Source organism: Vicia villosa, unplaced genomic scaffold (genome assembly GCF_029867415.1).
Source record: "Vicia villosa cultivar HV-30 ecotype Madison, WI unplaced genomic scaffold, Vvil1.0 ctg.001045F_1_1, whole genome shotgun sequence".
Taxonomy (NCBI): domain Eukaryota; kingdom Viridiplantae; phylum Streptophyta; class Magnoliopsida; order Fabales; family Fabaceae; genus Vicia; species Vicia villosa.
The window spans coordinates 401709-417191 of NW_026705455.1; the positions used below are offsets into that span (position 1 = coordinate 401709).

Below are 15483 nucleotides of genomic sequence, written 5' to 3' on the forward strand. Positions count from 1 at the left end.
CAAAAAAGACGGGAAAGTCAGAATGTGTGTAGACTACAGAGATCTGAACCGGGCAAGCCCTAAAGATGATTTCCCTTTACCGCACATCGATGTACTAGTTGACAATACCGCACAATGCAAGGTATTCTCCTTTATGGACGGATTCTCAGGGTACAATCAAGTCAAGATGGCACCCGAAGACATGGAAAAAACAACCTTCACAACTCCCTGGGGAACCTTTTGTTACAAAGTAATGCCCTTTGGTCTAAAAAATGCTGGAGCTACCTACCAACGAGCAATGGTAACACTATTTCATGATATGATTCATCAGGAAATAGAGGTGTATGTCGATGACATGATCGCAAAATCCAACACCGAAGAAGAACATTTGAGTCATTTACACAAGCTGTTTGACAGACTCAAGAAATACAGATTGCGACTGAACCCGAACAAGTGTACCTTTGGAGTAAGATCCGGTAAACTCTTAGGTTTCATCGTCAGCAGTAAAGGTATTGAGGTTGATCCTGCCAAGGTCAAAGCCATTCAAGAAATGCCTATACCCCGTACCGAGAAACAAGTCAGAGGATTCTTGGGACGTCTAAACTACATAGCCAGATTCATTGCCCATATGACTCCTACTTGTGTGCCAATCTTCAAATTACTGAAGAAAGATCAAGTGGAAAGATGGAATGACAAATGCCAGTTAGCCTTTGATAAAATCAAAGAATACCTTCAAAAACCGCCAATCTTGTTACCTCCTGTGGAAGGCAGACCTCTGATAATGTACCTAACTGTGTTAGAAGATTCAATGGGGTGTGTACTCAGACAACATGACGATTCCGGTCGAAAGGAGCACGCAATCTACTATCTTAGCAAAAAGTTTACCGATTGTGAAACAAGATACTCACTACTCGAAAAAACTTGCTGTGCCTTAGCATGGGCGGCTCGCCGACTAAGACAGTATATGCTAAATCACACCACTTTCCTGATCTCCAAGATGGATCCAATCAAATACGTGTTCGAAAAACCTGCTCTCTCTGGAAGGATTGCAAGATGGCAAATGATCCTAACAGAATATGACATTCAATACACTTCGCAAAAAGCAATCAAAGGAAGTGTGGTAGCTGATCATTTAGCTCATCAAGCAGTAGATGATTATCAGGCATTGAACTTTGACTTCCCAGACGAAGACATTATGCTAGTCAATGACTACAAACAACCAGGATCCCGATGGACTATGGTTTTTGACGGAGCTTCTAATGCGCTCGGCAATGGCATCGGAGCTGTGATCATTTCCCCCACAGGAGGTCATACACCCTTCACCGCCAGATTGTGTTTCAATTGCACCAACAATATAGCCGAATACGAAGCATGCATTCTGGGTCTCAAAGCTGCAATTGATCTAAAAATCAAATTCCTTGAAGTCTACGGAGACTCGGCCTTGGTAATCTACCAAGTCAAAGGGGAATGGGACACAAAGCACCCAAATCTAATTCCATACAAAGAACATGTGTTGAGTTTGATTCCTTACTTCGAGGAGATCACTTTCGAACACATCCCACGCGAAGAAAATCAACTAGCTGATGCCTTAGCTACCATGTCATCCATGTTCAAAGTCAATTGGGACGACGAAGCTCCTATGATCACCATTTACAGGCAAGACGAACCAGCCTATTGCAATGAGATCGATACCAAACAAATGGAAGACAAATCATGGTTCCATGAAATACAAAGGTATCTCGAAACCCAGGAGTACCCTGAAGGGGCATCTATTAACGACAGAAAGTTTCTAAGGAGATTTGCCTCCAAATTCTTCCTAAGCAATGGAACTTTGTACAAGCGCAACCATGACTCGACTTTACTTCGTTGCGTAAACAAGAAGGAAGCAGAACAAATCATGGAAGACATACACAATGGTACCTTCGGTACTCATTCCAACGGACATACAATGGCTAAAAAGATCTTGAGAGCAGGTTACTACTGGTCTACCATGGAGACAGATTGCCATCATCATTCCAAAACTTGTCACAAATGCCAGATATATGCCGACAAAGTGCATGTACCTCCAGTTCCATTAAACGTTCTGACGGCTCCTTGGCCTTTCGCAATGTGGGGTATTGATATGATTGGAGAAATCAAACCTACTGCTTCCAACGGACATCGCTTTATCCTGGTCGCTATTGACTACTTCACAAAGTGGGTAGAGGCAGCTTCATATGCTTCTGTCACCAAGAATGTGGTAGCCAGGTTTATCAAGCACAATCTCATTTGTCGGTACGGCATCCCCGAAAGGATCATCACTGACAATGGCACGAATCTAAACAACAAAATGATTACTGAACTCTGCACGCAGTTCCAGATCAAACATCATAATTCTTCTCCATATCGACCAAAGATGAACGGCGCTGTCGAAGCCGCCAACAAAAACATCAAGAAAATCATACAAAAGATGACAGTAACCTACAAAGACTGGCATGAGATGTTACCTTTTGCTCTTCATGGTTATCGCACATCTGCGCGTACTTCAACAGGGGCAACTCCATTCTCGTTAGTCTACGGTATGGAAGCAGTTCTCCCAATCGAAATCCAGATTCCTTCCTTAAGGATCATGAAAGAAGCCGATCTAGACGAAGACGATTGGATTCAAACTCGATTCGACCAAATACACTTGATCGATGAGAAAAGACTTGCAGCTATCTGTCATGGCCAGCTATACCAAAAGCGCATGATCAAAGCATTCAACAAGAAAGTCAAAAGTCAAGCATACCAAACTGGTGGCTTGGTTATCAAACGCATCATCTTACCACAAGGTGATCCCAGAGGCAAATGGACCCCCACCTACGAGGGACCATTCATAATCAAGAAAATATTCTCCGGCGGTGCCATGTTGCTTACCACCATGGATGGCGAGGATTTCCCACACCCTGTGAATGCGGACATAGTCAAAAAGTACTTTGCTTAAAAAAAAAAAAAAAAAATACAGCTCGCTAAGTTGAAAACCTGAAAGGGCAACTTAGGCAAAAATGAGCGTCTCGGTGGATTGAAAACCCGAAAGGGCGGTCCAGGCAAAAATTAGAGACTAAACAAATACTATCCCGGTAGGCTGAAAACCTGAAAGGGCGGCCTAGGCAAAAGTTAGGGAATGAAGCATACAACTGTGTTCTGTTCAGCTGCCTACTCACCATCAAGATTCAACACCTCAAAGACACCGATCAGTCCAATCACTTTCTTCCAACAAGTGAGGGATGAGATGCTCGAAGACAGATTGGCAATAGCAGAATTGAAACTTGACTGGATCGTTCTCACATAGCTATTTCTTTTCATAAATACTTTTCAAAACTTTCTGACAATTTCCTACTTCTAGGATTGTTGTCTCCCTATACTAATCCGCCTATCACGGCACCTTTTCAAAAATCAATGCAGCTTATAACTAACATTTTCATTTTTTCTGTTTTGAATACGCGAGCATCCCAATGATATTTTGAATGAACATATGCATTTGAATATGATTGATGTTTACCAGGAAAAACAGGAATAGCATTCAGGAAATGTCCCGATCATCTGGACATTATCCCATCAGAAGAAAATTACCAAGAGAAACGCATTTCTCAGCAAATTCCTCAAAAAGATTTTCTCTTCAAAAGAAGTCTTATTCCCCAGCAGGATTGTTCCAGATTACTATCTTCAGAAGGTGTGATCCCCGCGCCCGGACTTGGTCAGATAGTGCATCGGAGGATTATGCATCTTCCTCATTCCCATTTGAAAGGGCATCAGAACTTCCAGTTACCTTTGGTTCCCCAAGCAGTAGTCAAAGATCCTTCAACGGGATACCCGGGTTCTCAAAGAATTTCCCCAGACGAGGGTACTCAAGCAAGACAAAAGATCATCAACGATCACAGTCCAGCTGACTAGTGGGAATTTATTTTTCCAACTAGAAGCTTGACACGCATCACATTCACATTCACATTCACATTCACATTCACATTCATACATTCATACATTCATACATTCATACATTCATACATTCATACATCATACATCATACATCATGCATCATGCGCATATTCATACACAGCATAACATGCATATTTTTCCGGGAATATCTCACATTTACATGCATCATAAACATTGCATATCACTAACTTGATTTTTCAGGTAGGCAGATATCTTCAACAAAGATGTTCTCAATCACATGCCGTGTTCACCTGAATTCCATGAACGGTTCTCTCAGATATAATCAAGCCGAAGATTCAATCTGATTACTTACCAACTCAAAAACAAGCATCACAGATCAAAGTCGATACCTCAGACGGTTCCAAAACGATCTAGCATCACAGATCTAAAGCGATACCTCAGACGGTTCCAAAACGATCTAACGTTGCAGATCTAAAGCGATACCTCAGACGGTTCCAGAACGATCTAACGTTGCAGATCCAAAGCGATGCCTCAGACGGTTCCAGAACGATCTAACATTGCAGATCTAAGGCGATACCTCAAACGGTTCCAGAACGATCTAGCATTACAGATCTAAGGCGATACCTCAAACGGTTCCAGAACGATCTAACATTGCAGATCTAAGGCGATACCTCCGACGGTTCCAGAACGATCTAACATTGCAGATCTAAGGCGATACCTCTGACGGTTCCAGAACGATCTAATCTTGCAGATCTAAAGTGATACCTCAGACGGTTCCACAATGATCAACTTTCAAGTCCTTCATCAAGATATAATCAATGGATTCATTCTGATGAACAAACCCTCAACACATTTTCCAGATGGCATCTGAAAAGCCCATCTCAGGTAATGTTTCAATCTGCCAACAACATTTCGCAGACAACATTCAAATGCAGCTTCCAACATCTCTTCTGATCAAGGTAAGTGCAAATTTTCAGGGCATCTAATTATTCAATCATCTTCTACCTTCAGATTTCAGACAATCTCTTCAGGTTTAAGAAGATTGAATAGGGGCAACTGTTATACCCCAAAATTTGCCCACATCTTTTTTCAAGAAAACTCCAATCTGAAAATTAAGAGTTTCATATAATCATGGATTTTTATTTCAAATATCCTAGCATATGAAGTACTTAAATTTCAGAAACTTTTCTTATACAGTAGCTTGGCTTACAGAGGAATTTATTCTTACGCAAACGCCAAATACTGTTCATTACATCACAAATACTATTTATTTATTTACAGATAAATAGTACTAACACAATCATGCAGAGTTAACTCTTTTTGCAGGCGCAGAAGCAGGAAACTCACACTATACTGGTAACAATTGTTTTTGGTTTCCCACTAACTTTTGTACTATATTCCATTATTTTCAAAATCTTTTCAAATCTCTTTTTCAAAAATCAAATCTTAACTTGTGTGTTTTCTGCCAGTCAAATATTTCTATTTCTGTGCAGTAAACAATTTTCAGGTTATTATCGGTAATTTTGCCCGCATACCGTAAATATCAGTTATTTATTATGTTTCTGTTTCTAACAAGTCATGTAAATAAATTTTCATGCTTCACACCAAACAAAAACAAAAACAACAACAAAAAAAAAAGAAAATTAACTTTGACGGTTGATTTTTCACTTTAACTGCTGCTTCAGTACACGAACAGTCGGTTGACAGACAAACTGCAGACAGTACAATTCACAGTGATTTGTATCATCAATCAAATCAATCTTTCACAATTCAAATTTCCAAGATTTTTGTGTTAGAAGTCTTCTGAATATCACGCGATTAGCAGAAACTCAGCACTGCACAAAAATCAGGTACGCTTAACTGTCTCCTACACAAACAGTCCCTAATCAGGGTTTTTTCTTGTTTTTACAGGAGCAACAAGTTTTTGAGAGCTCAAATGGATTTCATACACATCCATACATCTCAAAGTACCATCATACAAATTTTCAAACTTCAATTCACTCAGACGCACCGTCAGCAGCTCAAACAGTCAACAGACGACCCGTTTGACCAAAAAAGTCAACTGACAGTCAAAAATGAAATTTTTTGTCAAAGTCCATATTTTGTCAAAGGATTCAACATTTGATCATTGGATGATCACAATTCATCAAGGAAAGATCAAAAATCAACAAAACCCTAAGATTCAAAATTAGGGTTTTTGCCTGAAAAGTCAACTCAACTTTGACTGATCATAACTCTCTCATCCTTCATCCAAAAAATGCCAACCAAAGCTCATTGGGAAGGAAATTCAATTATATTTCAAATGCCATTGATCCCATGGTCATTGGATTCACCATTTGAAAAATATGGCCAAAGACATTGCAGGTCATTTTCAAAGTCAACAAAAAGACACTTTTTTCAAAAGGACACACAAGGAGAACCAAAAATCATTTTGATATGAGACCAAAGACATTGGTTAGAGGACTCTTTGAGGTTTCCAAAAAGTGCAAGATCTCCTTCATATGACAAAAATTGAAGGATTTACACCTTGTTGAAGTTGGCTAAATTTTGGGAAAATGCATGAAATCAACATTGCTCAAAAATGTTTTTTTTCCAAATGAGTCCAAGTTTTTATGGTCCAAACATCTTTGCCATGTTACTATGGGCCTCCCACGACCAAGACAAAGCCCACATCTTTATTGGCCATTTTTTGCATAATTTTATCTTACTTTAAGATTAAAATTAAAAGGAAAATGCATGGATAATTAGTAGCTTGATCTCTAAGCATGACTCACCTCCAAAGTCTTCAATTTTCTGCAGAAGATTGGTGTCCAAGGCAAGAGCATTGAATGGAGTCAAAGTTGGTCAAAAATTCAAGGTTTTTTAATATTAAAGAACCAAACTTTCAACAAAGGCAACAAAGCTTCTTAGCTTGAGTTCCAAGCAACTTTGGGCTATAAATGAGCTATCATACTTCAGCAACAAGGAGGGCAAAAAAAAGAGCCAAAGGGACACACAAAATATAGCAAGAGTATAGCCAAGAAATATCAAAAATTCTCTCAAATTTCCATAACTTTGTAAAATTTCAAATTCAATTCTCCAATCAATATTAATACATACCAAGCTTTCTAATCATCTTATCAAACATCATAGAGTAAGATTGAACTCTAAATATAGGCCCATGAGAGTCGTATAGTGCATACAAGTGTTCTTCATGTATATATGCATTAACTTTCGTTTTCATATTTGCAATTAATTTCCATACAAACTAACCATCCTAACATGTTTATGGGGACATATATGGGTGATCTGGGCCTTGACATAATAGTTCCCACGTGAGAATCACTCAACACCATTAATGGATGTTCATGCATGCTTAAACTTTAATACCTTCGAATCTATAGCTACAAGCATCAAACAAAGAAACTAATACCACCAATGAACTCAGGGCCTCATGTTTAGTGGATCTGGGTTGCTTTCATGTGTTGCTAACATGTATTTTTTGCAGGTTCAGAAGCTATAAAAAACTGCACGATTTATCGTAAAAATAGAGGGGGTTTAAAACCCCCGCTATCTGTTTGAAAAAATGAATGAGACGGAGGTTGAAGACGACCACGCGTCCAAGCGTGGTTCGTCAGTCAAGGCTGACTTTTCCCTCCGCTCACGTGGCTCTTCATCATTGGAAGGTCAACCAGTCTCCCATCCACGCGTGCACATGTGGGCCCCAGTCAGAAAGTTTGAATTCTCCTTGAATTCAGTACATGTTCCCTACCATCATATCATGCACCTACAAATCTGGACTCTTGATCTCATCAATCTTACCATCCAACGCACCATAACACACAGCCACACCATGGACTCTCACTCAATCACTACACCAGATCAGTATCCCTTTTTATTTTTATTTTATTTTCTATTTTATTTTATTTTCTTTGCAAAATTAATTTAAAATAGCTTAAAAATTCAAAAAATTCCACAAAAAATATTTTAAACTTCTAAAATAACATATTATTTTCTGAAATAAAAATATTTTACTTTTCTTCAAAATTTTAATATTTTACATAATTAATTAGTATGTATTTATATATTTGCTTATTAATTATTTTAATTAGTCAAAAAATCATAAAAAAAAAATTGTTCTTTGTGTTAAATATTGTTTATATATCATAAACTAATTTTGTACATATTTAGGATAATTTTCTCTTTAAGTTTTAATTATTTGTGTAATTATTTGCATAATTATGTTTTGATTAACTTAAAATATCCAAAAACAAATTTCAAAAATTCCAAAAAAATTAGTTTTCTTCTAAAATCAATTAACAAACATTTTGTACATATTTTTAAACTTATTTGCTAGGTTTAATCATATTTCCATCTTTTCTTTATTTTAAATTAATTAATAATGCATTAATTATATTTAAAATAAATCACAAAAATACAAAAATATGCCTTTTATTTCTTGCAATTTAAAATTCCTAGATAAATGTATAGGATGTCAAATTCATGTAAATAGGCTAGTTTACATTTCCCGCACAATCGATGTAATAGCGTAGATTTACTTTCTGCACTTTACATTTCCGCATTTTAATTTCCAGCACCCATATAAACTGCGTGTATGTCAAAGATAAAACTGAACCGTCAGATCACTAACTTCAAAGATAAATATCTGAATTCAATCACAATCACATTTGCACCTCCTAGGGTAACCCCTTTTCACTCTTTTCAAAATCAAAGTTACATTTCTACTGTTTCGAGTACAAAATCGAACCTTTTGTTTATATCCGACGAATGGATAGATTTTTAAAGGGAACAAGGATAAAGACCTCCTAACTCAGGGTAGACCTCCTAGTTTGCTTGCTCAAAATCAAAACAAACAAAATTCTCATACACTGTTGTTTTTTTTTAAAACGAATTTTCCAAAAGACAATATTTTGTATACACCCAAACACGGATCATTACAAAATTAACGATCTTTTCAAAACATCTTTCGAAAGATAAACAAGCATTTGTATATATCCGCACAAGGATCATTACAAATTCTATTTGCAAAGGTATTTCAAAAACACAGGTAAAGCATTCCGAATCAATTGAAAAGTAAAGCAAATGAGCTAAGCAAACTAAAGAGCCCATGGATAACCATGGATACAAAGGGTGCTAACACCTTCCCTTTGTATAACCTACCCCCTTACCCAGAATCTCTCAAAGGTCTTTTTTCTGTTTCTTTTATAAACCTTTCCTTCATTGGATAAAATAAAAGGTCGGTGGCGACTCTGTAAACTTTTTCAAAAGTGACGCGAAAGCGTCCGATCGACAAAAAAGAGTCAGTTCACGTATCCCACCCACGGAGGGGTATGGCCCGAAAGGACGGTCCACACCTTGAATATACTATTCAACAAATTGGCGCCGTTGCCGGGGATTGGCGTTTGATATTGCAAGCATTGCAATAGTTCATTGTTTTAAGTTTTGTTACTTTATTAATATTACTCTTGCGTTTCACTTGGTTTGTTAGTTTTGTAGATTCTTGTGCATGCGAGAAAAAGCTACCGAAGAGCAATTTCATTTCGATCCCGAAATTGAAAGAACACTCCGAAAGCTCAATAGCAAGACACGAAGAAGAAGGAAGTTATCCCAAGAGAAGCGGCAAAGAGAAGAGGCATCTACTTCTTCTAACAATCACATTGAAGAGGTAGTTGTAGACACTTTTGAAGGAGACATGGCGGGTGTTGTTCCAACCGAAATGTCCGCCAATAGTCCAAGGCGTACCGCCCAATTTGCACGCAATGCTCAAGGTGGAGCAAATACGGAGATGAAGACCGGAATCCTCCAACTTGTTTATGCAAATCCATTCACCGGAATGGATCATGAGGACCCCTTTGCACATCTCACCAAATTTTATGAGATTGCGGGTTCAACGGGAGTCGATGCGGCGAATGAAGAATCATTGTTCAAGAGACTATTTCCACACTCACTGCTTGGAAAATCCAAAGAATGGTATCTTGATCAATTACCAAATGTGATGACGGATTGGAATCTATTGGAAGAAAAATTTTTAGAACGATATTTTCCTCAATCCCGATTCATGGAGGCCAAAACGGCAATTGCGGTTTTCAATCAAGGAAGCAACGAGTCCTTAAATGATGCTTGGGAAAGATTCAAATCCATGCTTAGAAAATGCAAGGGTCATGGTTTTGATGATCTCACACAAATTCACATCTTCCGCAATGGACTTCAACCGGTGCACAAGACACTTTTGGATGCTACCGCGGGTGGCTCTCTAATGTCAAAAAGCGCGGAGGATGCAATAATGATAATCGATCGTATGGCACTCAATGATCTCCAAACTCAACATGATAGGAGTCCATCACAAAGGAAGCCGTGTGTTCTTGAATTAAACACTAATGATGCCATCCTTGCTCAAAACAAGATTCTCTCTCAACAAGTTGAGTTACTCACCAAGCAAATGTCAAAGCTCCCACAACAAATGAAGGAAATTCATGGGATGCAAATGACTTCTCACGTAGCAAGTTGTGAACTTTGTCAAGGTGACCATCCGACCGGGTTTTGTCCTCCTCCCGAGGGTGAAGAAGTGAATTATGTCAACAATCAAAATCAAGGTTATCAAAGGCAGCCTCCACCTCACAACAATCCTTACCAAAGAAATAACCAAGGATTTCAACCTTCAAGATTCAACAATCAACACTATCAACATCAAAATCCTTATCAAAATTCAAACCCTCAAGGTCAAGGTCAACAATCTCAAGGTGGAAGCTCAAAGTTGGAAGACACTCTTACACAATTCATGCAAGCATCCATGGCTAATCAAAGGAGTAATGAAGCGGCCATAAAGAATTTAGAAAATCAAGTGGGTCAACTTGCAAAGCAATTGTCCGAGCAACAATCGGGAGCATCCTTTTCCGCCAACACCCAAACCAATCCAAAGGAGCATTGCAAAGCCATTTTTACAAGAAGTGGGAAGGAGGTGAATAGTGGCGTAAATGAAGAGGTTATAGTGGAAGATGAGGAGGAAATAATAGTTGAAGATGAAGAGGAGGAAGTGACAGTTGAAAATGAGGGAGAAAAGAGTGAGGAGAAAGTGGAGGAAGAATTAGTTGAAAAAGAGCGGAAAGAAAAAGAAGGAAGAGAGAAAAATGACAAAAAAGTGAATATGAATAAAAAGAGAAATGAGAATGTGAGCACAATTCCTCTCCAACATCTACCTTACCCGCATGTGCAGTCAAGGAAGGAAGACGCAAGGCGCTACGCTCGATTTATGGATATATTTAAACAACTTCACATAAATATTCCATTTTCCGAAGCATTGGAGCAAATGCCCAAGTATGCAAAATTCATGAAGAAGATGCTCACAAAGAAAAAGAAGTACACGGATGAAGAGACGGTTGTGCTTGATGCTCATTGTAGTGCAATTATTCAAAAAACTCCCCCAAGAAAGGAAGCCGATCCGGGACGAGTCATTTTACCGATCACCATTGGAGGTAACTACATTAGTAATGGTTTGGTTGATTTGGGGTCTAGCATCAATTTAATACCTTTATCCGTTGTCAAGAGATTGGGGAACATTGAGATGAAACACACCAGGATAACTTTACAACTAGCTGATAAGTCTATCATTTCACCATATGGAGTTGTACAAGACATGCTGGTAAAGGTGGACAAATTTTTGTTCCCGGTTGATTTTGTGGTAGTCGACATGGAGGAGGATCGTGATGTGCCATTAATACTTGGAAGACCATTCATGAAGACCACCCGAATAATGATTGATATCGATGATGGGATTATGAAAGTAAGGGTGCAAGATAAAGAGGTAATTTTTACTCTTTTTGAGTCTATGAAGCCTCATAAGGATGAACATGACAACTTTCGAATCGATGATGAAAAAGGAGAAATCATTAAGGTGGCAAATCAAATTCACAAGGACAAGGAGAAGGCAAATCATGAGGGAAAGACTTATCACAAAAACATTGAAGTTGGACAAATGGTGCTTGTGTGCAATTCAAGACACAAGGTGTTTCCTAGTAAGTTAAAGTCAAAGTGGTCGGGGCCATTTGTGGTGAAAGAGGTGCGAAATTATGGAGCCATTGTGGTGGAGGACCCTAAAACACAAGAAAGCTGGACTGTAAAGGAACAAAGACTCAAAGGCTACCACGATGGATAAGCAAGCCGCGATGGTGTGTCATTTCGCTCGTCAAGCCTTGGTGCACCATCGAACCGTCGAGCTCGAACGACGTTAAACAAAGCGCTTGTTGGGAGGCAACCCAACGTCGTAAGTAAATTCTATTATGCTTTTTGATTTTTGTTTTCAGATTTATTTAGTAACTATTTTTGAAAGGAAGTGGAAGTTAAGTGTAAAAATTGGCATTTTTCAAAAATTTCTCCTGTTTGCCCCGCAAACAGGTGTTTGCCCCGCAAACAGAGCACAAACAGTGAGTAAGCCAATTTTACAAAGAAAATTTCTCCTGTTTGCCCCGCAAACAGGTCAGCCAATTTTGAAAAAGAAATTTTCATCAGTGATTGCCCCGCAAACACTGTTTGCCCCGCAAACAGAGCACAAACAGTGAGTAAGCCAATTTTACAAAGAAAATTTTTCTTGTTTGCCCCGCGAACAGGTGTTTGCCCCGCAAACACTTCAGTAAAAAAAAAAATATTTCCACTTTCAAAAAAAAAAAAAAATTTAGCTTTTAATTTAACCTAGTTTTTTTTATTTTTATCTTTTATTTTTACTTATCTCCTCTCACTCTACCGCTCTCGTCCTCACTAAACTCATCTCCCATTCTAATACCCTATCTTCACCCACATTCCTTGGAAGCGGAGTATGATGCTTACGCAAATTGGCCTGTGGCCAGGCCACTTTTCATGGGGGGTGCAGGAGGCAGTGGTACCGGAAATGAGGATGACACGATGGAAGATGTGATCGGGACAATTGGTGGATGTGATCGGGACAGTTGGTGGCGGTGATGAAGAAGAGGATTGAAGTAGTGTTGCACCACTTTTGTATTTTTATTTTTATTTTAATTTAGTCTGAATTCTGTTTTATTTTTATTTATTTACTGTTGCACTTTTCGGTTTTTAATTTGTGTACTTTATGGTGGCTCTCGTTTCACCATTTGAACCATTTAAAAATTGCATTTTTATTATTGTAGTTTAATTGTGTGTTTGGGTGGAAAGTGATTAACCTAACTTTTTCAAAGTGTTTTGTTTAATTGTTCTTTTGCAAAGGAATCTTGAGGAACCATTGGGCACGGACAAGAGTTGATTTGGTTAACACTTCGAGTGGCAATGATGAGAATCGGTATCAAGGAAAATTAAGGTACACTTTATCGCTCTCTAGACTTAACATGGTTAGTTGATGGTGTGTGCAAATTGCTTAGCATAAATTCCTTGAGTCACATGTCATTTTTGAATCAAAGTTTAGAACTTAGCCAAGTGAGGAAACTTTCCATTGTACACTAAATGCGGGATACCGGAATTTATTTCAACTCATTTCTATCATGTTAAACCATGCATTATTCTTGTTTGTGAAAAGTGTGAAAGTGATAGAGGCATTGTTTGAATTTGAGAAAAACCACTTGACCAAAAAGTTAAATCAATTAACCTTGTGAGGAGTGATTCTTAGTCAACCCCTTTGAGCTTATTAGGATTCATGTGATTATTGAAAATATTTTGTATGTGAATCCTAATTTTTTGTTCTTTCATTAAAACCTTCAACCGCAATGGTTGCAATTTTGCCTTGTGCCTATGTCTATGTAGGGAGCATTGTTGTATCTATTATGGTTTGAATCCTAAAGTTGGGGAGAGTTGATTGAAAAACAAAGAAAAAAAAGTGGTACTTAGAAGTTTTGTGGTAATAAGAAAAGCACAACACATTTTGAAATTTTGGGACAAGAAAAAAAAAATCGTTCCCGTTTTGTGTTGTTGAAAAAAAAAAAAAGAGAAAAGGAAAGAAAAGGGGATTCAAGCAAGTGTTTTTGTTAAGTAAATGGATAGGAATGCTCCCTTAGGATAGGCATTTTTGTTTAATTTCCCTCTAATAAAATCCTTTCTTTGTAACCCAAGCCACACTACAACCTATAAAAGCCCTCTTGATTCTCACTTTGCACATAATTTTTGAAATTGTTATGGTGAACGCATGATTTAAGTTGTTGTTGATTTAAATGCCCGGATGAGTGAAAATAAACCCTCTTGTATTCATCATTACTATGATGTGTGTGTAGGTTTGATTCAATTTTGACATGTCTCTTTTGGAATTTCTTGATAATAATTTGCACTTTACCATCATTCTTTCTCATGCTTTGTTTTAGCATTGTGGTGAGTGTACTTTGAAAGGACTTATACTTTTGAGCCACTTGAGTGTTCGGTTACCTTGTCATCATTCTCTTGTGCATTGCTCTTGCTACTCTTGTGAATTTTTGTTTAGGGACAAACAAAATGGTAAGTTGGGGAGAGTTGTTAGGGACCAAATAGTACTAATTTTCATATATTGTTTTTGGTCCCTTTAACCACTTTTTACTCAATAATCACACTTTTATTCATTCAATTTAATAACTTTGCAATTTTGTTCATTTTAGTTCATTTGAATTGTTATTTCACATGTTTGTTAGTTTTGTAGCGTTTTTAAGGTTTGAAGATCATGGAAGCAAAGAGGAATTACTTGAAGACTTGGAATAGCAAAAGAAGTGTTGATGAGGCCAGTTTGCCCCGCAAACATCCTTTACGCCGCCAACTGCTAGATGCTGAACAAGTCCAGTTTTGAATTTCACTGTTTGCCCCGCAAACATTGTTTGCCCCGCAAACACTGCGCTGCAGAATTTTATCTTTTACTTTGTTGCCACTTGTCATGAGAATAGGGTTTATCTTTTGAAGATTAAAAGTTAGTACGAATTAGGGGTTATTTAGGGAGATAAAAAAGGGAATTTAGAGGATTCTATTCTATTGTAAACCACACATTGAGACTAGGGTTTTGAGGGAGAAAAAGAACAACTTTGTGAGAGATTGATGTTCTTAGCTTCTTCTTCATTCTTCTTGCTGTCAACTATGGTGATGAGTAGCTAAATCCCACTTTGACAAGATTGGAGGTAGTAGCTATCCTTGTTAACTATGTATTTCCTCTAACACGTTTGTATGAACTTCATTAGTATTGAAATGGATGAATGTTGTTGTTCTATATTTCATATTTAGATTTGATTTATGATTGAGAAATATATTTCAAGTCTTGTTCTACAACATTTTATCAAGTAGTGGATAAATGCTAGAGATAGATTTATTTGCCACTTTTCTAATTGTATCAATCAATCAAGCTTAATGTATTGATAGTTAGAGTGAGAGATCATCTAAAGATTAATATATTAACTTTCACAACCTTGTTTAGACATAAACATTGTTGAGAGGATACTAGAATATTGCATTGCTATTGAAGTATACTTTAGTTGTTAAAGTTACATAGGAGATAGGGATAGTGAAACCAAAACCAATCTTGTCAACCTTTTATCTTTGAACAAATCTTATTTTATTACTTGTTTTACCTTTTGAATAGAAAAATAGAAACTCAACTCAAACCAACTTTGTTACAACTTAAACTTAAAGCGATAGTAACTA

General features: G+C 37.6%; 1 protein-coding gene across 1 annotated transcript; it reads left to right on the top strand.

Annotated features, from left to right (window-relative positions):
- Nucleotides 1-9400: 9400 nt before the first annotated feature.
- Nucleotides 9401-12046, top strand: LOC131632863 (uncharacterized). The gene is made up of 4 exons (XM_058903581.1): nucleotides 9401-9864; nucleotides 10228-10415; nucleotides 10614-11062; nucleotides 11231-12046. Exons 1-4 carry the CDS (start codon nucleotides 9401-9403, stop codon nucleotides 12044-12046), a joined length of 1917 nt encoding a protein of 638 aa, XP_058759564.1.
- Nucleotides 12047-15483: the final 3437 nt, after the last annotated feature.